Here is a 27188-nt window from a genome sequence, read left to right on the forward strand (position 1 = left end):
AAACTGACTGGATCGTCTTTCTTCCTTCTGGTTGCTCAGCTCCTGTCCTCTCGCCCTCCTCTCTGATTTTAGCCGTGGAGGCTAGATGGTCCATCTTCACTTCCTGCCCCGCGGACTCCTCTGATGCCCTTGACCTCTGTAGGAACACAGCTCCTAGGTACAAGGGAGTCAGTGACCCTGGGACCCTTGCCAATGAGGGACAGGAGCCTGCAGATAAACACTCCCGTCTCCGGTCCCCCGGGGTGACAATCTGCAGGGGGCGGGGGGGCACTGGAATGCTTCTCACAAAGTCTGAGTGGAATCAAGCCCCTGTTGCCCACGGCATCAACCTCAGTGGCACACCTTATCCTGGCTTTTCCTCCTTCCCTGTCCCTCTCTCCCCAGTGCTTACTCCGGCCCCCTAGGAGTAAGGACTTTTTTTTTTTTTTCAACTTTACTTTTATTTAAAATGAGGCCATATTTTCCTCTTATAAAAAGAGTTCAACTAGCACTGTCCATTTTCTCATCTGTAAAACAAGAGTACTGAACCAGCTGACTACATTCACTCAGAACTCAATTTCTTTATCGTATGATCACTAAGGCTCTCCCTACATCTAATATACTAAAGTTCTAAGCAAAGGAAGATATAGTACTAACGACATGTTTTGATTTTTATTTCTTAGAGTTCACGTGTCCACCATTCACCTTGGTCTAAGCTTAAGGAACCATTCAAGGGGATACAGTGCAGATGCGAGGGGTAAACAGAACCCTCACACAAGTTGTGCCGTGTTGCAATCAGGCTTCCATTTGAAAAATAATGTCGGAGTCCTTGTAATGCCCCTAGTCCTTACTCCACCTCCAAAAGACCTGCCCCCAAGCCTAGTCCCAGACTCTTGCGCTCATGGATGCGGTAGCAGTTTGCGGGGACTGCTGTAACAAAGTTAAGACTGGGCGGCCTGAGCAACAGGAATTTATGTTCTCGCAGTTCTGGAGGCTGGAAGTCCAAGATCGAGGTGTTGGCAGGGCTGGTTCCTTCTGAGGGCTGTGAGGGAAGGATCTGCTCCAGGCCTCTCTCCTTGGCTGGTAGATGGCCATCTTCCTCCCATGTCTCTTCTTATCACCTTCCTTCTATGTCTGTCTCTGGGCCTAAATTTGCCACCAGTTGCACTGGATTAGGGCTCATCCTAATGGCATCATTTTCACTTGATTACCGCTGTCAAGACTCAATCTCCAAATGAAGTCGTATTCTGAAGCACTGGAGGTTAGGACTTTCACATATGAATTCTGGGAGGTGAGGGGGTGGGGCTGGCTCTGGAGACAATTCAACCCATAAGAGAAACCGAAGCTAAGACAGAGGTCCTGCACGTGGGTCTCAGAGACGGATCTTCAGGGTGGGATGTGCACCCCAATCCCCCACCAGACAGCAACAGGGACCCTGGGATAATCCCTGACGTGCTGCGGCCTCACCACACCTGTGCACTGGGACGGGCTGCAGACGAAGCACTGGACACACAACAGCTCTAGCCCTGAATATAAAGTCGGCTCAGTGTAAAAGCCTGAATAAAGGGAATGGCAGCCCCAGGTCAGCCCACTATCCGCTCAGGCCATGCTGTGAAAGCCAGAAGGCCTCTTCTACGTTTTGTTTTGTTTTGTTTTTGTGGTACGCGGGCCTCTCGCTGTTGCGGCCTCTCCCGTTGCGGAGCACAGGCTCCGGACGTGCAGGCTCAGCGGCCACGGCTCACGGGCCCAGCCGCTCCGCGGCACGTGGGATCTTCCCGGACCGGGGCACGTACCCGTGTCCCCTGCATCGGCAGGCGGACTCTCAACCACTGCGCCACCGGGGAAGCCCTCTTCTAGGTTTCTTTTTGTTTTGGAAAGTAGAGTTACTTTCCATGTATGTATATCAATCATATTTTTTTTGTATTTTATTTCTGAGAGTGTTTAAAGAGCCCCTGACCTCCTGCACCCACGGGGCATATCCTGCTGGCCATGGGGCCTGACAGTTAGTTGTAAGAGAGAAAGAGCTGCAAAGGAGACTGAACACACTGCCTCATGGGCCTCTTATGCTAAGTTGAGGGCCAACAGGGAAGAGGCAGAGCTCGAAGCCCTGGGATGAAAACATTAGGGATAACAGGCCCAAGAATCCCCTGACCTCTCTGGCTGGCATTGGAAGACGGCTGACTACCTGGTGACCAAGTAAGGGCTTCACCTGAGGCAGATACTCCTCAAGATCGCACGTTTCCTTCTCAATTCACCTTCGCCTCCCCCTCCTTTTCCCAGCATTGACCAGGCAGGGAGCACACTCCTTACCCAGGAGGAAATAACTTACCCACCGGAAGACATGCGAGACCCACAGACACACAGGAACAGGAGTGTCAAGAACACGTGTGGGGCTGGATCTGAGGGTTTGCAACTTTGAGGGGAAAACTAACCAGACAGGGAGACTGTATGGACATGTGAGCATCGCCATGTCTCAGGATTTGGCAAGCTGACAAGGACACCCGGCGCCAGCCCCATGTACTGCCAAGATGGCTCTGGGGGGCCTGGGAGGTCTGGAGGGCTCACCCCCAGGGCTGCAGCTCTTTTCTCGGCACAGCTGTGACACCATCACAAGCAATGATCAGATGCCCAAGAGCTTTTTTTTAAAATCATCTTTAATGTAGTTTTAATATTTTTTGCCTCATTTACCAGATAAATCATCTAAATAAATAGATGCTATACAGTCTCTTACCAATATCAGTACAAAAATAAAACCACGCTCTGCATCTGCTCTAGCTCTCCCCGCACACACTCACTCTGAAACGGCGTGTGCTTGGAATTGACTCGCGCCCCCAACCCCTCCCAAATACATTCATTTAGTCTGAACAAAGCTCGACGCTCATTCTGTGCAAAGGAAGCGTTCTTGTGCTGAGACCCGGAGGCCAGGCTGGCCAGTTATAAAGCAAAAGCGAAACCACCTGACAAGCCAAGCGCCCTTCCCCAGGGCAGGAGCCAGGGGGAAGCTGGTGGAGGGACCACCATCCTAAGAGCGGCTGTGATTCCCAAGTGGCCGCGCCACGGGCGGAGAATATGCCCCTCGCCCCACCCCACAGCAAAAGAAAAGTACCAACCGGTCTCTCTACATTCAAAACAGGTGGGGCTGGGGGAAGGAAAGGCAGGTGGTCCAACCTTTTCAACGCCCACCCCCAAGTGAGTACTGGCCTTCTCGGGTGGCAGTGGGGTGGGAGGTCGTGCCCACCTTGCCCCCTCTCACCCCAAGGCCCTCTGGGACGCTCAGGGCTGGAGGAGTCCTGCAAGGCCACTTCCAGCCCCTCACAGAGGTCACCGTCCTGGGTCCTGGGCAGGAAGGTCCTAACAGCCTGCAGCCCTTCCCCCAGGGAGCCTCCGCTCCCAGGTCCGGCCCTCCAGAGAGCAGGGCGCCCTGCGGGCTGTGAAGGGCTGAGAGAGGCTAGAAGTGCTCCTCTGTGGCAGCTGCCTCACCCCACAAGAGAGGCCCCAGACCCACAAACTACACAAACAGCTCTTCAAAGTGAGGCAGGAGGAGGCCACGTATCCCCTGGGGCTGCGGAGTGTGACTTCTCTTGGAAGCTGAAGCCAGCCGAGTCCCAAGCCAGGGCCCACAGCTTTCCGTCAGCGCGACACCCCTGCCCACCACCCTCCCCTCTGCCGGGAGCCCCTGATCTGGGACAGCTTCCCACTCAGGCTGCCCTTCCCCTCCCCAGGGTCCCACAGCTGGGGAGGTTCCCCACTGCCCCTTCGTTCCCTGGTCCACCCCCAGACTCCCCTAGACACAACCCCCTAGCCTGGGGGTGAATCAAGTCATGGGGTGGGGGGGAGGAAGCCATCCCCCAATGGAAGCACTGAATTGACCCTGGACAACGAAGGATTAAGGAGAAAGGGGAGACAGACACTCAGGGATCTGGGATCTTGCCAGCAAGGCACCCCAAACAAAAATGGGGTGCAGGCTGTCTTTGGTTTGGGAACTTGGGAAGAGGAGTCTGGGGGAAGAACTGCCCTAGTCGAGCCTCAGCAGGATTCTGCCCACTTCCTCAGGACACAGCAGAGCATGGAGACAGCCCCGGGGGAGGGACCTGAGTGCCTGGTCTGACAATGGGGAGAGGCGAGGGGGCCAGCCTTTCACTTGCTCCCCTGGGGCCCACCCCCAATCTGGCTTTTTCTCCCCTGCAGGACCAGGATAGGGGAGAAGTCACTCCTTACTGCCAGGGGAGCCACTAGTCCACAGGGCACGTCTGTGCAAACCAGAAACAGAGCGCCCCTCTTCTGGCAGACACAGGCCCCTGCCAGGGTGGGGGGCTCGTGCACAGCCTGACCCATCACCCACTACAGCCCGACCACAGGAAGACATGGCAGAGGTCCCGCCGCAGAGAAACAAGGTTAGTCCCAGCTGCAGCACTGAGGGTGGATGCGGGGGAGACCCAGAATGGAAGGAGGAAGGGTGTCAGGAGTCGAGGGCTGCCCTGAGAAGGTGGTGGGACGCTTCCTCCCTCCCTGACCACCCACGCCCATGTCTGGTTGGCTGAGTTGAAGGGGAGGGCAGAAAAAGAGGGGAGACAGAAGGGCTGGAAAGTCACCTGAGTCAGAGAGAACAGGAGCCCCGGGGGTGGGGGGACAGGGCATAAGTGCCTCAGAGCTCGCGCCGTTGCACAGCACACATGCACACGCTTGCACGCCCGTGGCTACCCAGGTGACACCACAAGACTTCATCCGCACGCCTGGAGCGTCGGAGGCCATCCAGCTGCCCCCTGGCCGGAGCCTTGCCCTCCACTGACAGCTATCCACGCTGACTCGGATAGGTCCTGTCAGGCGAAGTGCTGTGCAAGGTGGGATGAGCGGGGCTGCCTACAGCAAGCTCTTCTGTGCTGTGAATCACTCCCCCGCCACCCCGCCCCGTCCACCCGGTCAGGAGGCTTGCAAGACCCGCTGCACACGTCTGCGGACCGGTGCATGCAGTCATGAGGGCGCGAGGGGCCGTGTGCACACACCTGCAGGGCTGGGTGTGCAAGTGAGCAGTTTGCACGGGCCAGGCGATGGAGCTGGGGCGGGTAGCTCTCAGCGGAAGGGGCTTAGCTGGCAGCTGCCCCCAGGGGAAAGGAGAGACCTTTCTGAAGGGGTGGGACGTGCCCAGCAATCTCAAACCCTTCCCAGCCCCTTAGCTCTGTGACCCAATCACTTCTGGTCAAAGCCAGCCTCCATATCCCCCCGCAAAGCTGGAGTGGAAAGTTAAAAATAAAGACCCCTCCCCAAACACACACACACAAAAAGGCAAAGGGGAAACCAACCAGAAAGGCTGGGGTGGGCTGCTTAAGGGGAGGGTTCAGGCCTTCCCATCCTCCTTTAGTCCTGGGGACCAGCTGCTGTCTCTCTAGAGAAGAATGGTGATGGAGGTGTCCGGGGGAGGCTGGTCCTGTCCCCATCCTACCCTGGAGATGGTACCCCAAGTGACAGAGCAGTGCCAGGCCTCCCCAGGCCCAGCCCTGACACAGACCCAAGGCCGCCCTGTAAACGTCCGCACAGAGAAAGGGGCGGGGCGGTGGGAGAGTGCTGGGATCTTCCCCCCTTCTCCTCGTCAATGTTTCTTTAAATAAAATAATTACCCACCCCAACCCCTCCCCATTTCTGGAAGTCCCCACCCCAAGCCCAAAAGAAAACAGTTGAAGAAGAGTAAAAATGGTGATTCAGAACTTCCCGCTGCGGTCTCGGAAGAAGCCCTCAGCTGCCTGGGCCTCGCGGAAGGTGACGGTGATGGAGTTGGCGGTGATATCGGTCACTGTCACTTCACTTGAGGGGAGCGTGGGTGTCCAGGAGGGGGGCCCCTCGGCCAGATCTGCGTCTGCTGCAGCCACGGGACAAAGACACACAGACAGATGGGGGACAGCGTTGGCAACAAGGTGGGGAAGGTGGGCGTGGGTGGCAGCTTGTCGACCACCTCCCACCCCACCCCCAACACCTGATCTTCTTCTGAGTCTCCAGCCAGGTCAGGGCCTAGTTCAAGGCTGGACACACAGGAAGACGTCACTACATGTACCTTCCCTGGCTGGACACGAACTCAGCCCGAGTGGGACCACGGAAAGAGCTCTGGGCTTGGTGCCAGGGTCCCTGCAGGCTATGTGGCCTCAGGAGCGCCCAGGCCCTCTCTGGGCACTGGACCAGCTGGACCTGAGGACTCGAGGGACCCTTCCAGCTCTGAGGGTCCCTGGGTCTGAGCCTCGGGGCTGGGCCGCCTTACCCTCCTCTTCAGGGGGCTGCTCAGCAGGCTCCCACTCGCTGGCCGCCTGCAGGACGTCCGGGGCCGCTGACTCCTGCAGGAAGAGCTCCCGTCGATGGCTGTGACTCTCCAGGTTGGGCCCGCGGGGCGGGAACTTCTTGCGTGAGAGCCGCAGGTACTTGTGGGCCTTGCGGGGCTTGCGGAGCGGGAAGGGCAGGGTGGGCACCAAGGGGCCCTTGTCCACCAGCTCGGGTGCCCCCGCCTTGACCACCCCCTCGGGGCTCCCGCTGCCGAGTGGGCGCGTCAGGGAGAAGCAGAGCTTCTCCTTGCCCTTGGCCTTGTGGGAGCTCCGCAGGTCCATGCTGTACAGCCGCTGCGGGGGCAAGCCAGGGCACGGCGGATCAGCCCTGCCCTCCCACCCACTGCCGCGCCTTTGCTCGTGCTGGCCCTCCCGCCCGGGGTCCTCTTCCCCGTGTTTCAGGGCTCAGAGCCAGCCGGCATCCCGCCCCTCACCCCAGCCCAGAGCGCTCCCCCTGACCAGCCCCAGCCCCGGGACCTGGCCCAGCTAGCCAAGAGGCCTCACAGTGCGGCCTCGCCTCCCAGGGCCCTGTAAGTGGCTCAGGGACGGGGCCTCAGGGCACGTTCCTTTGGTCCATGGCGGAGGCACACAAGCGGTACAAGGTGAAAACTGACCAACAAAAAACACACCTGCATTTATGAGGCAGATAAATTAAGGAGTTATTCTTCATTACAGGGAAGGACTCTTTGCTTCTAAAGGACCCCCAAAAGCTGAAACGGCCAGCTCGCTAGGGAAATGGTGTGAGGCACGGGGCTCTGAAGCTTCCTGGGAAAAGTTAACCAGGGGTACACATGGCACCGGGGTGCACCACGTCACCCAGCCACAGGAAGGTCTGCCAGCAGCCTGCAGACACCCCTCCATTCCCCCTGGACTCTCCTGGGCTCTGAGCCGCAGGGGGGCCCTGGCTGGGTCCAGACGTCTGTTGCCCCGCCTCCTTCTTGCTTAAATGGGCTGGAGGGCACATTCTTCTGCCATTCAAAGACTGAAGTTTTATAATTTGTGCATTTGTCTTACTGACTTTTGGGGGAAATTTATGCAAACCCAAGAAAGATCCTTGGTGCTAAGATGTTGGGGGGGCCTGGATCACTCTGGGACAGTAACTTCTCCTGCTACCTGTCACCAGAGGCCAAGAGTTCCCAGGAAGAGAGTGAGGCCAGCAGATAGGAACTGTAGGTCAAACATCTCCAGTTGGGGGCAGAGATCACATGTGCAAGTTCCATTCCTCAGTCCCACCAGCTAATCCCCATCACTCAGCATGGGGTTCAGGTTGTCATGGTGATGGGAGGAGAGCTGAACTGGGAGGAGACTGTGAAGATACTGCAGTGCTAAGAGGGCTTATCCCATATGCAGCTTTATCAAAACCCACCCCTTCAGCCTGGCTCATACACCATCACAGGCCTCGTAACTCTCATACAGTTCTGTCCTTCTCTACCTCACCATGAGAGAATTACAGCTACTAACTAACGGGTCCAGGAGCACCAGGACTCAGATCTGGGTTTTAATCCAGCTGTGTGACTCTCGATGGAATGGACAGGAGGTTGGACATGGCTCACACTGCACGTGGACCAAGAAGCCTTATTTTTTGGCTTCAAATTCCCAGGTGGGCCTTATTAAATTAAGGACAGCAGGTATTCTTATCATCCCGATTTTACAGATGAGAAAACTCAAGCTCAGAGATTTGCCTCAAATCACATAACTACATCACTTCAGACTCCATCCTCTTTTCAGTGCGAACCAGTGAAAGTAGCAAAGTGTCCCCAAGACCTGGGTAACACGGGCTGCCAGTCTTGTGGCAGAGGGCTTCTTCTCACTCAAAATGACACATTTCTAGGGAATTCTCTGGTGGCACAGTGGTTAAGAATCCGCCTGCCAATGCAGGAGACATGGGTTTGAGCCCTGGTCTGGGAAGATCCCACATGCCACGGAGCAACTAAGCCTGTGCACCACAACTACTGATCCTGTGCTCTAGAGACCCCAAGCCACAGCTACTGAGCCCATGCGCTGCAACTACTGAAGCCCGCGCGCCTAGAGCCCGTGCTCCACAACAAGAGAAGCCACCGTGATGAGAAGTCCGCACAACGCAACGAAGAGTAGCCCCCGCTCGCCGCAACTAGAGAAAGCCCGCGTGCAGCAACGAAGACCCAACGCAGCTAAAAAAATAATAATAATAAAAAATAAATTTTAAAAAATTTTAAAAATAATTTAAAAAATGATACATTTCTAGACCATTCCAAGGCTGTGGTTCCAGAATTCTATGAATCTCCTTTGCTTGGATTCTAAAATTCCAGACGCCCCTGTTCCCTCTTCTAAAGTTTATGCTTCTAAGATTCTCAAATACTACAATTTTGTATTTTGGGGACTTGGAGCATCAAGATTCTAAGCTTTCAGAATTCTAGGATCCCGTAAGCCATACACCCACCCTCCCTCCCTCCACAGTACCTTCCACCCACGGTGTCTTCCAGGGGCACCAGCCCCACATTCTGACTTTTCCCAACTCCTCCCATTGAAACTTACCCACTAAGTGCCCCGCCCCACCCCACAGTGTCCTGGGTGGAGCCGAGGAGGGTTAGTGGTTCCGCAGAACTACCCAGTGCAAATGCACGGATGGGCAGGGGCTGGTGGGAGGAGCAAGGGGGCCCTGTGGGCGGGCACCAGAGCTGGTGGGGTTACCTGCAGCAGAAGCCGCTTGGGTTTCGGACCTCTCTTCCTATACCCCGATGCTCGGTCTCTCTCCTCCCTGGGGTGCAAAGCAGATGGCAGAACAAAAGGAAACACTGTTGACATTTAAGGGAAAGTAAGGCATCCGCTCCACCCAGCTCTCTGCTGTCTATGGGGGAGGGGGACACCCTCCACAGGCCACCCCCCAATCCTGGGGTAGGGCTCCTCACTTTAGACCATAACAATGGGGTCGTGTGTTCAACTCCCAGGGCTGCATCTTCCCACCTGACTAAAGGTGAGGGCACAGTGACTGGTCCCAATTGCTAGAGGTGGGACTCGGGGGACATCTCCAAAAATATGTGGGTCTTCACGGCCCCAGGGTCATGCCAGACCTCTTCTCTATATGCACTGGGAACAGCCCCCAAAACAATGTAGTTCCAGTTTCCACGCTTAGGAGACGTCTACAGAAACCTGTTAATTAAATTTGCCTTGAATGCCCCAGGGGGACTGATGAGAATGGCCACGAGTCCTTTCGCAAGCGAAGTTCTGCCCAGAACTGCCCCCCAGTCTGGCATCTCCACGAACCTGGTGGGGAGGACAGGCCCCCATTCGTCTGTATCATCTGGTTGGGGAAGGGGAGAAAAACTAGCCTGCATTCAGTCCCCAGTAGATGCCAGACTCTCTGCCGGATGCCTTCCTCCCATCACAAACACACAAGGCACAACCTGAGGACGCAGACAGAGCCACACACAACACACCAGACAACACCCCAGAGACGCCAACAATGTGCTGGAAGTGATGGGACAATTCAAAGTAGTTTCATTCTGTTTCACTTCATTCCACACATGCCGTCTGTGGCCTTGGTCCAGTCTCTCAGTCTGAGCCAAGCTAAGCCAGTGCATCCGTGGAGCCTGTTTCCACTGTTGGTCCCTCCTCGAGGCAGTGGCTGCCACCCCCTTCCAGACATCAGACTCCAGGGACGCTGGGGGGAGGGCTCTCCCTCCCTCCCCACGGAGTCAGCTTCGGCAGGTCTGCCGTGGGGCCCTAGAACCAGCATTCGAGAGAAGCACCCAGGGCGTAGGATACCCACACCAAGCCAGGCCTCCCAAGCCCTGGAGGGTGAGAAGCTTAACTCAGAGCCCGGTGCTGGGCGCCAGGACACCCTGTTCCAGGCTCAGCTCTACCTGACCCCCAGGAGACCTTGGCTGGTCACTTTCCCTCTCTGGCCCTCAGTTTCCTAGTCTGGAGAAAGAGCTTCCCTTCTCAGCTGGTCCCCGGGGCCCCTGGGAGGAGCGAGAGAGGTGCCCGGCATTTCTCAAAGTGGGGGGTAGAAAGACTAAAATAATAAAGAGGAAGAGAGAGGGAAGAAAAACAAAAAAGAGGAAGAGAAGGAGGAAGTAGAGAGAGGAAAAAGGAAAGGGCCTTGAGGGAAAAGAATAATATGTCTTTATTATATTTGTATAAGTGTTATTTATTATTATTTTTATTATTATGTCCTGCACACTTTGTACAAGGCACTGCTCTCAATGCTTTAACCCTCACAGCCACCCTGTGAGGGAGGCACATTTTCTATCCTCATTTTATAGCTAAAGCACAGAGAGGTTAAGCCATTTGCCCGATGCCACAATTCTGACAACTTCTGCCACTAGTGAAGATGCTGAGCTCTGGGCTCCAGGCCTGGCGGGATCAGGCCTGGGGGCCCAGTCAGGGCCAGGGGGGCAGGCCTGCAGCCCAGGCCACATGACCTGGCTTCCCATCTGTAGCACCCCCGTTCCTGCCCTGCAACCGTGGGAGTGGGGGGGCGGGGAGGGTGCAGGGAGCTTCCATTCTGTCCAGTCCTTACCTACCCAGGGCCCATCAGTGTCCAGGGCTGTGGGGATCGTGGTCCCACAAGCCCTCAGTGCCCCCACTGGCCCCTCCTGGGATGCAGGGACTCCCCATTAGAGCCCCCTGGCCCGACTCCTTCTGAGTCTCTTAAAAACCCTGCAAAGCAGGTGTTAAAATGGTCGTCACCCCGCTTCCATCTCCTTCTCACCGAGACCCAGAGAGAAAGAGGAAGTCAAATCACACGGTGGGTCTGTAGAAATCCCCAAGCTCCTCATTTGTTCCTTAACTACGGACTTTTCTGACTCATTGAAAGCAACATCCGAATCCTCTACCAGGACTCACTGGGCCCTCCCTGAGCTGCACGCCCACTCCTTCAGCTGCCCCTGCCCCTGCCCCTCCCCCAGACGCCCCACCCCTGCCCAGCTCACACCACTCCAGCTGGCCACTCTCGAAGCCACGCTTGCCTCCATGCAGTTCCTCAGCCCATCTCTGCATCACTTTCTGGGGTGCTCTTCACCTGGATGGCCTTCTCTAAAATATCTACTGGGGTCCTTCCCTCACTTAGCTCAGGTCTCTGGTCAAATGCCACCACCTAACCATCCCACTGAAAGCAGCGGCCCCGGCCTGACCCTGTCTGTGCAGCAGGCAGCACGTCGGCATCTATACATTTACTGGTGTACTTTTCACTGCAGGTCTCCACACTGGAATGTAAGCCCCACGAGGGCAGGGATGTTTGTTGGTTTTGTTCCTTGCTGTGCCCCAGTCCCTGGAACAGTGCCTGGCACACAGTAGGACCTCAATAAAGATTTGTTGAACAAATGAAAGAATGAACTAGCTGACCCCTAATTACCATCAGGAAGACATTTGCCCGTGTGTGCCCACACCTAATGGTTTGCGGAGTGCTTTCACAAGCCTTTCCTCCCCATGAGAGCCCTTGAGGTCAGCACTGTTCTCCCCATTTCACAGACAGAGAAGCTGAGAGAGGAAAAAGGTCCTGTGCAGCACCTCACAGCTGGTGAGTGGAAGAGCCAGGATTTGATCCAGGCCTCTGACACCTGCCCAATGCTCTCCTTACCACAATCCAGGACATTCCACAGGGCTCTCTCAGTGTCACAACCCTTTTGGATCAAGGCCCCACCAGCACTCGGGAACTAGAAAGAAGCTGTGGGACAGGAACACTGTGATTTTTAAAGGAAAGAGCAGTGGGAACGTTTCCTTTGAATCAGCAGCGGGAGACCTCCTGTGGGAGAAGCGGTCAGCAGGGGGCGAGGAGGGGCAGAGGAACGGCATCACTGGGACTCAGGAGCCCCACCCAGGTTAAGTCCTACTTGGGCTGCCTCCCAGCTGCGAGGACCCTGGACAAGCCCCTTAGCTCTTCAGAGCCTCGGTCTCCTCATCTGTCAGATGAGACCCTCATCCCTGTCTCAGGCAGTTGCTAAAAGGAACCAAATAAAAATGATTTTATAAAACGGTCCCGCACTGTACAGGGTCGATGGGTTGGGGAGAGGCAGAAAGACTGGGCAGCCTGCCGGCAGGGAGGTCAATAACGCTGGGGCTCATGCAGCAGAAGGGAATGGCTAGGTTATGCTCAAAAGGCCCTCCCACCAGGAGAAACAACATTTTTGGCAGAAGCTCCCCGCTAAGGTGTGCCGTCATGGCCCATGGGACGAGCTGCCAATCACTAAGCAACCCTTGGAAGAGCACTTGCAGCAGAGCACTGGCAGACACGGCAGTCTGAGACCTGGGGGCAGCTTTGCCCACGGCCTCCCAGCTAGGAGGTAGCCAAGCAGGAGGGACCGGAACCCAGCTGTCCTGGCTCCAAAGCCACACTTCCTCCCCTGGCCTTTCTTGAGAGCTTCATCAAACATGGTGGAGGATCTGTAGGAGGGAACCTCCCTCTGGCCCATCACTGGGCATGATTAATACTGTTGCCCCTCGCACCATGGCATCTCTACGCCCATTTTCACCTTCTTCACGGCAATTGAAAGCCCTGCCTTCTGGGGAAATCGGGGCAGGTGCTGTTGGGGGTGGCCTACAACAGCAGAGAGACAGAGGCCTGGGGTTGTTAGCGGAGTGGCTGACATCACCCAGCAGCCGGAAAGGGACAGGGCCCTCAGCTGCCCTGGGACCTGGTGCCCAGCACCTGCCCCCAGCTGCGGACGAGACCCGGCAGTCCCTGCCAGAACCCTGCCCCCAGTGACCAGTGTTCGGAGCCAAGCCAGCAGCAGCTGCCTGTGAAACCTCAGCGCCTGCCTTCCACCCAGCCCCCTGGCAGGCTGAGCCCCTTACTTCTCCTCATAGGCCATGACCAGGCGGGGGTCCAGGATGTGCTCCTCCGGTTCCCACGTGCTGTACCTGGGGAGAGAGACAAGGGGTCAGAGCTGACCTGCCCCCTACCCCACCACCCCCCATTCAGAGGCCGCAGCCGCTCCACCAGGCCCACTTGCCTGCAGGACTTTGCCCCTTCCTGATCCAGTGTTAACTGTCGCCTAATCCCATGAACTGTCCCTGGCTACCAGGGTAGGTTGGAGGCCTCCTGGGGGCTTGCATGACACCGGAACTCCCCTCATTCTGAGCACTGATCACACCACCCTATAAGTGATCGTGTCCAACTCCGAACTAGATCCCCATGTTCACTTCAGGTGAAGAGGGCAGGCCCCATATGTCCCCGGATTCCCTTCCTATGAGAGTCAAGAGCATGTGGTGAAGAGCTGCGGCTCTGGAGCCAGACTGCCTGGGTTCAAACCCCAGCTCTGCCCTGGCTAGCTGTACAACTTTAAACAATTTATTCAGTGTCTCTATGCTGATTTCCCCATCTGTAAAGGTCTCTTGTGCTGATTAAACATGTTCACGTATCTAAGTGTTTAGAGCAGCGCCTGGTGCACAGGAAGTGCTCTGTGCTTATTACTGTCACCATCCCTGGCCCCGCTGATGCCCCAGCCCCAGTGGGCCCTCTGCCCAGGCTGAGCTGCTCCCTCCCCCTCCTTGGAACACATCTACACCATCAAGGCCAGGTCTGAAGTTCCCTTCTCAGGTGGGGCCTGGCACACGGCAGGAACTTGGTAAATGTTCAGTGACTGAATGGTACAGTGTCCTACAGCAGGTCCCTAGGTCTTTCCACGAGGGACCTTCCACCACTCCCAGGCCAGACAGCATTCCCTGCTGGGACAGAACTGGGCATTTCCAGAGTTCAGCCATCCTCCTTCCACCCGCACGATTATTTACTTAGTATCTGCCTTTAAATTAGCTCACTTGGGAATTCCCTGGTGGTGCAGTGGTTAAGAATCTGCCTGCTAATGCAGGGGACATGGGTTCGAGCCCTGGTCCGGGAAGATCCCACGTGCTGCTGAGCAACTAAGCCCGTGCGCCACAACTATTGGGCCTGCGCTCTAGAGCCTGCAAGGCACAACTACTGAGCCCGAGTGCCACAACTACTAAAGCCCGCGTGCCTAGAGCTCATGCTCCGCAACAAGAGAAGCCACCGCAATGAGAAGCCCGCGCACTGCAACGAAGAGCAGCCCCTGCTCGCCACAACTAGAGAAAGCCCGCGCACAGCAACGAAGACCCAATGCAGCCAAAAATAAATAAATAAATTTATGTATAAAAAAAATTAGCTTGCTTTTTTAAAACATTTTATTTTAAAAGCAAACTCTTTATGACTTCCATAAGTGGAAAAACCAGGATGACTCATCATAAACAGATGCTAATACATTAAAAAATTTTAATATAAAAACATATATATGGGGATTCCCTGGTGGCGCAGTGGTTAAGAATCCGTCTGCCAATGCAGGGGACACGGGTTCGAGCCCTGGTCTGGGAAGATCCCGCATGCTGCGGAGCAACTAAGCTCATGCGCCACAACTACTGAGCCTGAGCTCTTGAGCCGCAACTACTGAGCCCACGTGCCACAACTACTGAAGCCTGCGTGCCTAGAGCCTGCGCTCTGCAACAAGAGAAGCCAACACAATGAGAAGCCCATGCACCGCAACGAAGAGTAGCCCCCGCTTGCTGCAACTAGAGAAAGTCCGCGCCCAGCAACAAAAACCCAATGCAGCCAAAAATAAATAAATTTATAAAAAAAAAAGAAAGAAAATCATTAAAAAACAATCCAAGTCCTGATAACTGTTTAAAATATATATATGTATGGGTGTATATATATGCATGCATACAAATACACATATAATCATAAAAACACATATATATGTAGATGTATGTACCTGGGTGTATATAAACAAAACCAAAGCAATGGACTGTGATTCTGGCCAAGACTGCACCCAGGACTGCTGGATAAGGAGGGAGGTGAGGGAATTTCCTGGTGGTCCAGTGGTTAGGACGCCAAGTTTTCACTGCCAAGGGCCTGGGTTCAATTCCTGGCTGGGGAACTAAGATCCCACAAGCCACGTGGCACAGCCAAAAAATAAATAAATAAAAGAGGGAGGTGAGTAGGTATTAGGGAGGTATTGCGAGGCAGAGAGAGGCCAGGCAGAGCCCCTGCCCCTCCTGCCTTCTACCAGCCAAGTTTAAACCTTCATCTTCAACCATCCTGGTTACTGTGAAACCTAAAAGTAGTCCAATCAATATTTAAACAACAAGCTGCCCAAGGACAGAACCCTTCTTTCCTTTCTTTCACTGACACTTCTGCACACTTACTTCGTGTCGGGCCCCGTGGACTCAGCAGTGAAGGTCCATGCCCAGAGTGCCACACGCCCAGCCTGAGCAGGCACCATCACAGCTCCTTTCCTTTGCACGTGCTGTGCTCTCCTCCTGGAGGGCCCCCTTCCTCCAGTGAACTCCTCATCCTTTAAGAATCAGGTCCTTGTAGCTTTTCCTGACATCCTCTCCTAGCTGTCCTACTCCCAGCAGAATGAACCCTCCCCTCAGCTGCTCTCCAGGGCCCTATTATCGCACTGGGCACCTGCCATCCTTATTGGTGAATCATCCTTATTGGCGAATCAAGCTGGTGTCCTGGCTGGCAGGTTGTAACGCCTCGCCAGAGTGCCCAGCCCAGCCCCCAGCCCCCAGGTGTTCTGGGAATGGCTGCAGAAGCCACTGAAGAGTTTTGCTCACCCTGGAGAAATGCTGAAAGTGAAACTGAGATTTTTTTTTATAGTTTGGGTAAAGCCCAAACTGAAAGCAACCAGAAGCTGGCAGAGACTTCAAACCTTCCTCCCCTCCCCCAAACAAAGGTTGAATTTCCTCGACTGTAACTAGTAAGAAGAGAGGGGGAATTTTGTGTTCCTCCAGTGTCCTCTGCCTGGCCCTCCCTTTTTCTCTAGCTGTGGATGCTTCTCTTCAGTGCTCTAGTCCTCTCGGCCCTGCCCACCTCCCCACTGCCCTGCCCACTTTTTGTTGATGTAGCTGCTCTGTGGTTCCTGGCAAGTCCCTAACCTTCTCTGTAGTTCAGTTTCCTCATCTTAAGAATCACCACCACCACCACCATAACAGCAAGGTGCCAGAGCAGACTACTGCAAGGACGCATCCATTCCTTATAACACCCTTATGAGGTAGGTTACAGATGTTACAAATGAAGAAACTGGGGCAGAGAGGTTAAGCATCTTGCCAAGATCACCGAGCCAGGAAGTGGCCAATCTGTGGTCAGAACTCAGTTGAATCTTGGCCACCCTCTCCCTTTGGATCTCTCACATGTCGAGATAAATGGCCCCTCACCGGGCTGTAACGTCCATAGGAGAGGGGCACAGTCTGATTGGCCACGTCTTCAGTGTCTGACCCGGGGCTTGGCACACAGCGGGTGCACAGAAAGGGAGAGACTTGGCAGCTGGAGGCCTGGCCCCTTTCGGTGCTGCGGAAAGGCGGGCGGGGCGTTGCACAGGCGCCTCACCCTCTCGGACACCCCGGCCCTCCTAAACAGGGGGTCATCAGCGGCCCTCCGTAGTGTGGGAAGCCAGAGACCACAGCGAGGGCAAACACTCTTTGCGAACAGCCGGGCACAGGCAAGACAGGAGGGCGCAGCCGGCGAGCCCCGCGGCCTGAGACTTCGGGGTCTAGGTCTCCGGGCCGCCGGCTGGGCGGGAACCAAGCGTGGCGGACAGAAGGCTCCATCCACATCGCAGCGCCGTGCGCCCCGCCCCCCGGAGTCGGGCAGCCGCGCGTGCACACGCACGCACGCAGCGCAGGAGCGTGCGCGCCAGATTACCCGGCCTACTGATGGGGGGCGGGGCGGGGGCGGGGACGGCGCGCACCGGCTCCGAGGTAAACACGACCACGTGACCGCCGCCCCGCCGCCCCCGCCCCCCCCCCGCCACCGGAGCCGGGGTAAACAGGCTCTCGGCCGCCCCTCCTGGGCCCCGCCGCGTAGGCTCCCGCCGTGCCGGGGGCGGGGCGCCCTGCAGAGCCAGGCCCGCCCCAGCCCCCGACTCCGATTTAGATTCGCCCAAATGAGAAGCAGCGCAGCGGACTCCCGAAGGCGGCGGTGAGCAAGTGACTCCGCTGCTCGGGCCTCCGTTTTCTCATCCGTGAAGCGGACCTACCAATAGTCCCTGTCTTTTAGGGGTGATGTGACGATTAGATGTGTTAAGCCACATAAAGCACTTAGAGCAGTGTGGTACATAATAAAAGCAAACAAGCATTTATTAAATCAATATCAAAAGCCTGGAGAGCGCAAACACAAAACTGCCAGGGCCAAACCGAGGACTCTGTGCTGCCACTACTCAACCTGGCCTTGGAGGAGAAAGAAGAGCCTCCTCCGCGTCTGGCACTGTTACGAACCCTTTCTTGTCTCAGGCAGCCTTCCACAGGGCTCCATGAGGCTAGGGCCCCATTTTACAGGTGGGGAAATGGAGGTGCCCATAATTCAAATCGTCCCACCTTTATGACCTGGGGCAAGGACGCCTCTGCTGAGGGTTTCTGTCTCCCCATCTGTACAATGGGTTGCCGTTAGGCAATTACAGGGGCCAATGCGTGATCTTAATAGGGGCTTACTGATAGGCAGCTTGGTTATTGCGGTATCCTGATACACTGACAATATCACTACTGAAGCTCTATGGAGGCGGTCCTCCCCACAAATGGCGTAGCATTCACAAGTGGGTAAGAACGGAGGGAAGGAAAGCGTTTCCAAAGAGGAGCGGCAGGGTCCTGGGCAGGCTGAGATGAGAGTGGGGTATGTGAGCATCTCTGTGGTGCTGACAGCATGTAGCTGATTATTTAACATCCTCTGCCCTGTGCCCCCAGCCCCTCCCTGTGCCATTTGCTGTTCCTTCCAGAACAAGCAAGATAGCTCCTCTACCCCATCTGCTGGGGAGGAAGGGCAGTCATTTGTCTGCTGTTGGGGAGAGAAAAGAGGCAAAGAACCCAAAGGTTTAACAGGGGCCTGGCACAGAGTGAGTGTCCGTTTAAATCATGGCTTCTGTTATTAACATGAGCCTCCCTGCCCAGGGGGCGGAGGGTGCTGGGGAGCAGGAGAATCTGACTCCCCTCCCACCCAGGCTATCACTGCCCTGCCCTAGCCAAGGCTCCCAGGCCTGCAGCGGGCAGCCTGCCCAGCTACCTACTCCCCATCCACTTTCTCAGCCTCTTCCTCAAGCAAAGCCCCCTGAGGAGGAGAGACTGAAGACCAAGTGGGTTACAAAGGAGCCCTGGTTCTCCTGATTCTCCCTGCGACTGAACCTGTTTTCCCCCAAGTGAAGCGGGGTGGCACAGTGGATGACATAAAGTGGGCACCATGCTGCACCGGGTTGGCAGTTATATTACTGTATATAACTCCCCTCTCTGGGCCTCAGTTTCCCCATTTGAAAAATGAGAGGACTGATCTCAATGATTGCTAAGGCTACTTTGGGCTCCTGTGAGGAGCAGACGCCCCCAGACCCCTCTCCCGGCTGAGTGGAGACCTAGAAGCCTGAGCTGTGTAACTTACTATTAATAGCAAACGTTCACTAAGTGCTTGGTCTGGGCTAAGCATGCATCAGGTACCCTATATCCATCATCTAATCCTCACAACACTGTTGTGCTGGAGGATTTATTCCAATTTGGAGATGGAAGCAGAGGTCCTGCCATGTTGGGGACTTGCTGAAGGGCTCCCAGCTGTCTGGCTGTGAGCCAGGCCAAGAACCCAGGATCAAAGTATAGGGGAGCCAGAAATGCCCCAGGTCATCTGGCCAAACAGGGCTTCCAGAACTCCCTTGGAGCGGGGAGTGTCACAAAAAGCAGTCATGAGGGCCCATCTGGTGGTCTCAGCATGTTAGGAAACAAGTGGGCCCCAGGTTCGGGGGCACAGGCCAGGAGAACCATGGAGGGACTGCTCTTGGAATGCCAGGTCCTTCCCCTGACTGATGCTCTGATGGGCAGACGTATTCATTCAGGATTAATAAAAGTGGGGGAAGGAAGTTTAAATAGATAAAAACCTCTGTTTAGAGAAGGGAGTCTACAGAGCAGGAAAACTAGCCAACGGTGCCTTGAAGGCCAACAGGCTGGTGTCCCGCTGGGACGCAATGCCTTCTGGCGCGGAAGCTAAGAGGGGAGCGAGTACCCAGGGAGTATGCCCACCTTGAACATGTTCCTTTTCTAGCTTTCCACCTCCTCTTACCAGCCCCTTCACCCAGACCAGAAGCCCACCTTCATCTGCCCAGTGGAGGAGGGGATTATCCTTCAGTCCCAGGGGTTTGGGAAGGGGCAGCAGGAATGGATGAATGCATTATCTGGTTAACCAGCCACCAACCCTAATCATCACGATGCCTGCAGCCATCCTGAACACACCCCCAGGCCTTTCACCCCACAAAGTGAAGGAGCCTGTGAGAAGAGAGCAGGGCCTGGACTACTGAACCCATTTTGCAGAGAGAGAAGCTGAGGCAGCATGGCCTGTCTTCCTCTCTGCTGTTTCTCACCACCGCGTGTCCAAGACACTCCCAGGACCCAAATACCAGGTCAGCCCCCAACGCCAGCACAGCAGAAAGCCCCTGGCACAGACAGCAGGGGCTCTGGACAGAGGGGGATTCCAGGAGTCAGTCTCTAGGAGGCAGGGCTGGGAGGTGGGGCACCCACAGACCAATGGGGAGGCCCCACGACCTGCTCCTTCCCTCCCCTCCCCCAACAACTCCCTGCTGGGAGGTGATTGGTTGGTGAGAAGGTTCCTGATTGGGCCTCAGCGGAGAGGTGGGGCAACTGGGAGAGGTCCTAGACCCAGCTCCCTGGCCCCGCAACTGGGAGATGGAGGAGGCACAGAAGAGATACCTGAAGATGGAGAGGCCCAGTTCAACTCTCAACTCTGCCTCCACTTGCTGTGTGACCTAAGCCAAGCTGCTTACCTTCTCTGAGCCTGTCTCCTCATCTTTAGAGATCAGGACCACAGCTGCCTCACAAGGCTGTACAGGAGCCTGCTCTGTAGACTGGAGAGTGCTGGCCAAAGGCGGGCTCTGTCCCTAGCTATATGGCACTGAGGACTCGTGCCCCACTGGCTAGACTTGTCTTGCCCAACCACACAAACCCCCACCCGGCACTGTACTTGCTGCAGCTTGAGTGCCCCTCCACCTTGCAGGCAGCCATCTCTGAAGCCAAGATGATGGGCCTTCACCTCCTAGGTGCCGGGAAAGGCCAGAAGCAGGGGAGCAGAGGGTCCCACCAGAAGGTGGAGTGCAACACTGAATGGGGCCCATGAGAAGCTGGGGCCCACCTTCACCCTCATGTGCTCCAAGCCCCTCAGCTAGCAGAGGGGAAACTGAGGCCCAGAGAAGAGGATGATTAATCAAGGTCTGCTGGCCAATTACTAGAGCAGCTGGAGTGAAAAGTGAGGCAGGAGAAAGGGTAAAAGGTGGGTGGAAGGATGTACAGGTAGGCAGACAGAAACACACAAAGAAGCCTTACTTTGGGGGCCATCCTTTCCACTTCACCAGATATTCGACTTTACCCTGGGAAGAAAGAGAGAAGAAGTAGACACGGTGAGATACACAGATGCCCCTACGACCACTTGCACGACAGTAAGGCCCAATCCCCTCTGCAGACAGAAGTCCCCCAACACATACACACTGTCAGGGACGCCCCCCACAAGATCCCCATCAACCAGAGATCCTCAAACTGACCCCCCAGACGGTCCTCCCTACTAGAACACAGGAGTGCACTGGGCCCCAGACACCTCTGGGGCTCCTGTGGCAGAAGCTTGGAGCCCATGTCACGTGTGGGGAAACAGACCGTGTGGGGATGTGCGTGGCCAAAGATCCAGCGTCCAGTGTCCCGGTGCTAACACCGTAATTCTCCTTCCTTTTTCGACTAGAAGACTCTCCAAGTCCTAGAATACTCCTCCCTGGCATGTCCCACATGGCTCTAGCCCCATCAGCCCCCTCCCTGTGAGAGGCTGCCTCTGGGCCAGAGGTGACAGGCTAGTGACTCCAAGACTCAACTCACTCTCAAGTCAAAAGAACCTGGCAGGACCCCGGAGAAGGCTGACAAAGTCTCCACCTTGAGAAAGGGTGATTGCCCCTCCAGTAGTTAGAAAACAGAGGCAGGTTCCTCCCTTCCTCAAAGGTGACAGGGGCCTTTAAAAGTTCCCAGTCCAACCCCATCTGATGGGTGATACCCTTCCACACTGGAACTTGAAGACCAAGATATGTCACCTCCTCAATGAGGCCTGCCCTGGCCACCCTTCCCAACACCCTCCCTCCCGCCTTCCAGTAGTTCTCTTTCTGTGTGGCACACGGCCCCCTTGGAAAGCATCTATATTTATTTCCTCTTTCACTGTGTGTCTCTGCTGCCAAAATGGCAGCTCCACGAGGGAAGGAGCTCCCTCCCCGGGGCTTAGAATGGTGCCTGGTGCACAGAGATACTCAATAAATACATTTTGAATGAATGGCGAAAGGAATGATGCTTCTCACTCTCTGGCACTACCCCTCAGGCCCCATGTAGAAGGGAGTAATTACTGTACCTGCTGAGGCTACACTGCATGGAAAACATTGAGCTTTGAGGAACAAATTCAAATCGAGGAAACCCTGAGGGAAGGGAGGAGGAGGGGCAGCCTCAACTTGAAGACAGAGCTCAACCCCATTGGAGTTGGGGAAGAAAAGGTCATGGCCCACCTTGACTGTCACCCTTAGATGTCACCCAAGATGCCGGGACTGAGTTTTCTCTCTTGAAAGATGAGCTGGCAAACAGCCAACTGGAGCTCCTGCTCTACACCCATCTCTAATTTGCTGTGTGACCTTGACCAGGTCACTTCCCCAGCCAGGGCCTCAGTTTGTGCCTTCGTCAAATGGGAGGAGGTGAACTCTAAGACCCCTCCCAGCCCTGCCGCTAGAGCCTCCCATGGGGCTGCAGGGAGGAGATAAGGGAAAAGGATAGTGGTGAGTGCCGGGACAGGAACTTTCCCCAAAGCCTTCCATCTCCAACCTCCAGTCTGGGGCCAGACCACTTTGCAGACGTGTGCACAGGAAATGTGCACGGCCAAAGTCCAGGCCCGAGGCGCGGGGACCGAACCTAGCAGAACAGACGCCTCCTTAAATTGCAGGGTGTATGTTTTCGAGGCGAAGGCAAAGGGGGAGGAGCTTTGAGGATGCCCCAGCGCCGTAGGCGGCTCCACTGAGCCGGCCGGGCGGGGCTGGGAGGTGGGGAGGGGAAGACAGAGGGGTGTGCACTGGAAGTGGGGGAGAGACGTGGAGGTGGGGGTGTGGAGGGGATCGAAGTCCAGCAGTTAGACTTAAGAGGCGGGAGGACGCTTTTCCAAAGCTCCGCCTCCAACTTCAAATGACTTGGCACCGAGAGTCCAGAGTCCTGAGTTCGAGACCCAGCTCCGACGCGAACACACTAGGCAAGCCGTTTCTTCAACTCGGGCCTCAGTCTCCCCATATTTAGAATGAGGGGAGGATGAGAAAGGATGCCGTTCAGGATCCATACAGTCCGATCCTAACCTCTAGCTCTGGCGGACTTAGCTGCCCCCAGCATCCTGGGGCGACAACTTTTATTCTACTCTTTCTACAAGGTGGTGGGGGAAACTGAGGCACGGGCTGGGGATACGAGTCCGGCAGCGCGGGGCTGCCTGCCCACCCACCCCACCCCCGCTCCACTTTCTCCCTCGCCTCCAGAGCGGAGGGGACAGTGCTGGGGACAGGAGGGGACTCCACAGGGGTCCTGGGAGCCGCCCCCGGGCAGCCTCACCTTCCGCACGCGCTTCTTCCGGATGCTCTCTACGGCGAACACCTGCTCGCCGATGGCTGACAGCTCCATGCGGGGCGGCGGGCGAGCGGGCCCGGGGCCGGGCCGGGCCGGGCCGGGGGCGGAGCTGCGGGGCCGCGGCTGCGGCGCGCGATGCTCGGGCCGGCGGGGTCCCAGTCACCCTCGCCCGGGCGCGCACGCGCACGCGCACGCGCGCACACCCCCTTGCGCTCCCTCACGCCGCCGACGTTCCATTTTTGAACCTGCGCAACGTTTTCCTCGGCGCGCGCGAGCCGGCGAGCGAGCGCGCGGGGCGGGGGCGGAGCGGGGGCTCGGCTCTTGCCGGGCAGGTCACGCCCCTCCCTCATCGGCTCCGCCCCCTCTTGGTCCCGCCCCCTCTGAAGCTCCGCCCCGCCTGGGCCGTCAGTAGCGCGCGGCTCTCGGGATCCGCTAGCACGCGGGACTTATTTGGCGCCGGCGCCGGTCGGCGCGGGGGTGGGACGAGATCTTAATACACAGACGTGTTTCCTAAAGTCCTCCCGGTGACTCTGAGGGGCCGGAAACGGCATGGCCCCGGTTGGGCAGATGAGAACATGGGCAGAGCGGGGAGGCCATTTGCCTCACCTCCCACAAAGGATAGACGGGGTCGCGGCGCGGACCCTTGGGCGGCAGGAGGGCGGGGACGGCCAAGGTTTCCCAAGCTGTCCGGGCGTCTCAGCACAGTGGTCTCTCTAGATCCGGGCTCCTGAGCGACGTGGTTTGCCAGCCCTGAGCAGGCGCCTCCACGTATATCCTTCCGTCCGTCCGTCCGTCCGTCTGTAGGCGGTCGTGCTGAGACGTCCGGATCGCGCGGCCGCTGCCTCGAGGGCCCCGGCTAGGCAGTACTTGGCGGCAGGTGTGGCCGCGGCGGGTCTAAGGTGCACAGCGGGACAGATTTCGCTGCCACGCAGCCCCAAGTCCCCAGTCACACGCGCTAGGCGCTCTGCATGTAGTAGGTGTTCGACTGTGGGATGAATGGATCTTGAGATCCGGGACCATCTCATTTTCCCCGTTCACTCCAACCTCGTTCTGTCTTCTCTGCCGCGCCACCATTCATCCTCACTAGGAGGAACCCGAGTCATCCGTGCCCCGCCGGCTCCCACCGCCTGCCTGCGTGGACCCCAAGTCCTGCCTCTCTGACTTCCTCCCCTCTACACCCCTTGTCCTTTCTCTTGATCGCAGAAACAACCTTCTCACTGCCATCCCCTCTGAGACTGTGTCCACAGTGCCAGAGCCCGCTTTCTAAAATGCACATCTAACTGGGTCACCCTAGTGCTTAAAAACCTTCCACAGCTTCCTGTTCCCCTGTACGCCTCTGTCGGGCGTACAGGTGAGAAAAAAGAAAAAGGATAGATAGATTTACACTGACTTTTCATCAGGAGCAACGGAAGCCAGCCCGAAGGCAGTAGAATGATATATCCAAAGCCCTGAGAGAAATTTAGTGAAATTTTATTTCGAGATTTATGTACCCAGTGAAAATGTCTTTCCAGAACGAAGGGAAATAACATTTACAAATACAAAAACTAAGACTTTGACGCTAGCAGACCCTCCCTAAAGGAAATTCCAACGGAGGGACTAAAGGCAGTAGGAAGATGATCACAGACAGAGGTCTGATGCAATAGGGAATAAAGAACAATGAAGAACATTGATAATATAAAACAATAACAATGTCTTCTGGATAAAAATAGAATTAAAATACACAACAACAATGGCACAGAACTTGGGTGAGTGGATTAAAGTGTTCCAAGATCCTTCTATTCCTCAGGAGGAAAACGAAAACAGATATCAAATATACTTAGACTTTGATGAGTTAAGACTGCATGTTGTCATTACCAGGGTAAACAAAAAGAATGAAAATGCAGCGTATAATATTTAGCCAAATTATTAGAGGGGGGAAATAGAATGAGAACATCAATCCAATCAATCCTAAAGCAAGCAAGAATGGAGAGAAAAAGAAATACAAGACAGGTGGGACAAATAAATGACAGTTATAAATTTAAATGTACTATAATTCAATAAACGCAAGTGGACTAAATGTTGTAGTTAAAATAAGAAGATTATCAGACCGGATAAAAATCCAACTATATGCAATTTACAAGAGACATCCACAAGAGACACTTCCAAAACATGAGGATACTGAAAGGGTGAAAGTAAATGTACGGTAAAAAAAAATATATGTATCATTCAAAGGCTAACGAAAAGAAGGCTGGTGCAGGTATTTTAGTATCAGAAAAAAACATCACTAGAGATAAAGAAGGTTACTTCAAAATGAAAATGGTCCAACTGACCAGAAAGATAGAACAATTTCAAATTTGTATGTGAATACCATAGTCTTAAAATATAAGAAACATGAAGAAGAGAACTACACAGAGAAATAGACAAATCCACAATTATAAGGGGAGATTTAAAAACACATCCCTCTGTAATTGGCAGAATAAGCAGAAATATATTCAATAAGGATAATAATAAGAAACTTGACTAGTGGACTTTTACAGAACACCATGGCTACATCTGCAGAATACTCTCCTTTTCAAGACATATGAAATATTTACAAAAACAGTGAAACTCAAGAAATTTCTAAAGTCTGAAATCATATAGGGTACATTCTCTGACCATAGCACAAATAAGCCAGAGATTAATAACAAAAAGATAACTTCAAAAGCCCCATATGTTTGGAAGTTAAGAAGTGTGTTTCTAAATAAGAGATGGATCAAAAAAGAACTCATGATGGAAATAAGAAAATATTTTAACTGAATGAGAATGGAAATATTACATATTAAAAATTATAGGATACAGCTAAAGCACGACTTAAAGGGGTTTATGGCCTTTAATGCTTGTATTAGAAAAGGGCAAAGGCTGAAAGTAATAAGTAAGCTCCCATCTCAAGAAGCTAGAAAAAGAACAGTACACCAAAGAAAACAAAAGGAAGGACAGAGTAAAGTTAAGAGCAGAAAATAATGAAAAGGATCAGCAAAAGAGACATTATTTCTCTGAAAACACTAGTTGTATTGACAACCCGCTGGTGAAATTGATCAAGAGAGAAGGCACAATTCATCAATAACCAGAATGAAAAGCTAAAGAGTATGCGGACACCGAAGAAAAGAAAAGATAAAGATAATTGTGCATAACTTGATTACAATAGCTTTCAAATTTTAATTCCTAGAAAAATATAATTTACCAGCATTAATTCAAGAGGAAACCTGAATGATCACCATCCCTGGTCATAGTACCACAGGATGTAACAACCAGGCACTGGTCATTCATAACAGGTGCCAACCCTAACACTGAACAGAGCCCAAGAGCCCCCTGGCTATGCAGGGATTCACTCTCTGATCTATTTGTCAGCAGATCTATTCGTTAGAAGGTCTGGGGAATCTGGGGCAGCCTTGGAGGGGTTGTTGCACTTAGGGGGTTGGGAGTGGTGGTACGTACCAACTGGTATGAAACTATTTCAGCACTTTAGCAGTCTGACGTTCTGTGGCACCAGTGAACATCAGACCTCTGCACGACCATTAAAGGAGTTGAAACAATCATCAGTAATGTTCCCACAAAGAAAATTCCGGCTTCACTGAAAATGGGTCTTCATCTATGAATTATTTAAAGAAGAAAAAATTTCAGTCCTGCCCCAACTTTTCCACATTATAGAAAAAGAGGGAATTCTTTTTATGACAAGGATATTACAAAAAAGGAAAATCATAGACCAATGTCACTCATGAGTACAAATACATAAATCCTAAACAAAACATTAGCAAACCAAATCAGGCAGTATATAAAAATGATAATGCATTATGACAAACTCAGATCTCATCCAGAAACGCAAGATTGGCTTAACATTTGAAAGTCGGTCGATATGCAGATGGTAATTAGATTTACTGTGGGGATCATCTTGCAGTGTATACAAATATCAAATCATTATGTTGTTCCCCTGAAAATAATATAATATTATATGTCAGTTACATCTCAATTTAAAAATCTTGGGGAAAATGCTACCACTCATTAGCAATAAACACTGCAAAGCAAAAGAAAAAAAAAAACGTAATTCACCACATTAAAAGTTAAAGGAGAGGGGCTTCCCTGCTGGTGCAGTGGTGGAGAGTCCGCCTGCCGATGCAGGGGACACGGGTTCGTGCCCCAGTCCGGGAAGATCCCACATGCCGCGGAGCGGCTGGGCCTGTGAGCCATGGCCGCTGAGCCTGCGCGTCCGGAGCCCGTGCTCCGCAATGGGAGAGGCCACAACAGTGAGAGGCCCGCGTACCGCAAAAAAAAAAAACAATTAAAAGAGAGAGACAT

General features: G+C 54.3%; 1 protein-coding gene across 3 annotated transcripts; it reads right to left on the reverse strand.

Annotated features, from left to right (window-relative positions):
• Positions 1 to 2615: 2615 nt before the first annotated feature.
• CBX7 (chromobox 7) lies at positions 2616 to 23150 on the reverse strand. Of its 3 annotated transcripts, none has more exons than XM_033405095.2 (6): positions 22863 to 23150; positions 20583 to 20626; positions 13059 to 13124; positions 8955 to 9021; positions 6227 to 6578; positions 2616 to 5830 (listed from the first exon to the last, which is right to left on the reverse strand). In XM_033405095.2, exons 1-6 carry the CDS (start codon positions 22929 to 22931, stop codon positions 5676 to 5678), a joined length of 753 nt encoding a protein of 250 aa, XP_033260986.1. In that variant the 5' UTR covers positions 22932 to 23150; the 3' UTR covers positions 2616 to 5675. The 3 variants fall into 3 exon arrangements, with proteins under 3 accessions (XP_033260986.1, XP_033260987.1, XP_004279543.1); XM_033405096.2 differs by having other exon boundaries at positions 2616 to 5833; positions 6227 to 6299; positions 22863 to 23147; XM_004279495.3 differs by having other exon boundaries at positions 2616 to 5833; positions 22863 to 23146.
• Positions 23151 to 27188: the final 4038 nt, after the last annotated feature.

Source organism: Orcinus orca, chromosome 11 (genome assembly GCF_937001465.1).
Source record: "Orcinus orca chromosome 11, mOrcOrc1.1, whole genome shotgun sequence".
In the NCBI taxonomy this organism is placed as follows: Eukaryota; Metazoa; Chordata; class Mammalia; order Artiodactyla; family Delphinidae; genus Orcinus; species Orcinus orca.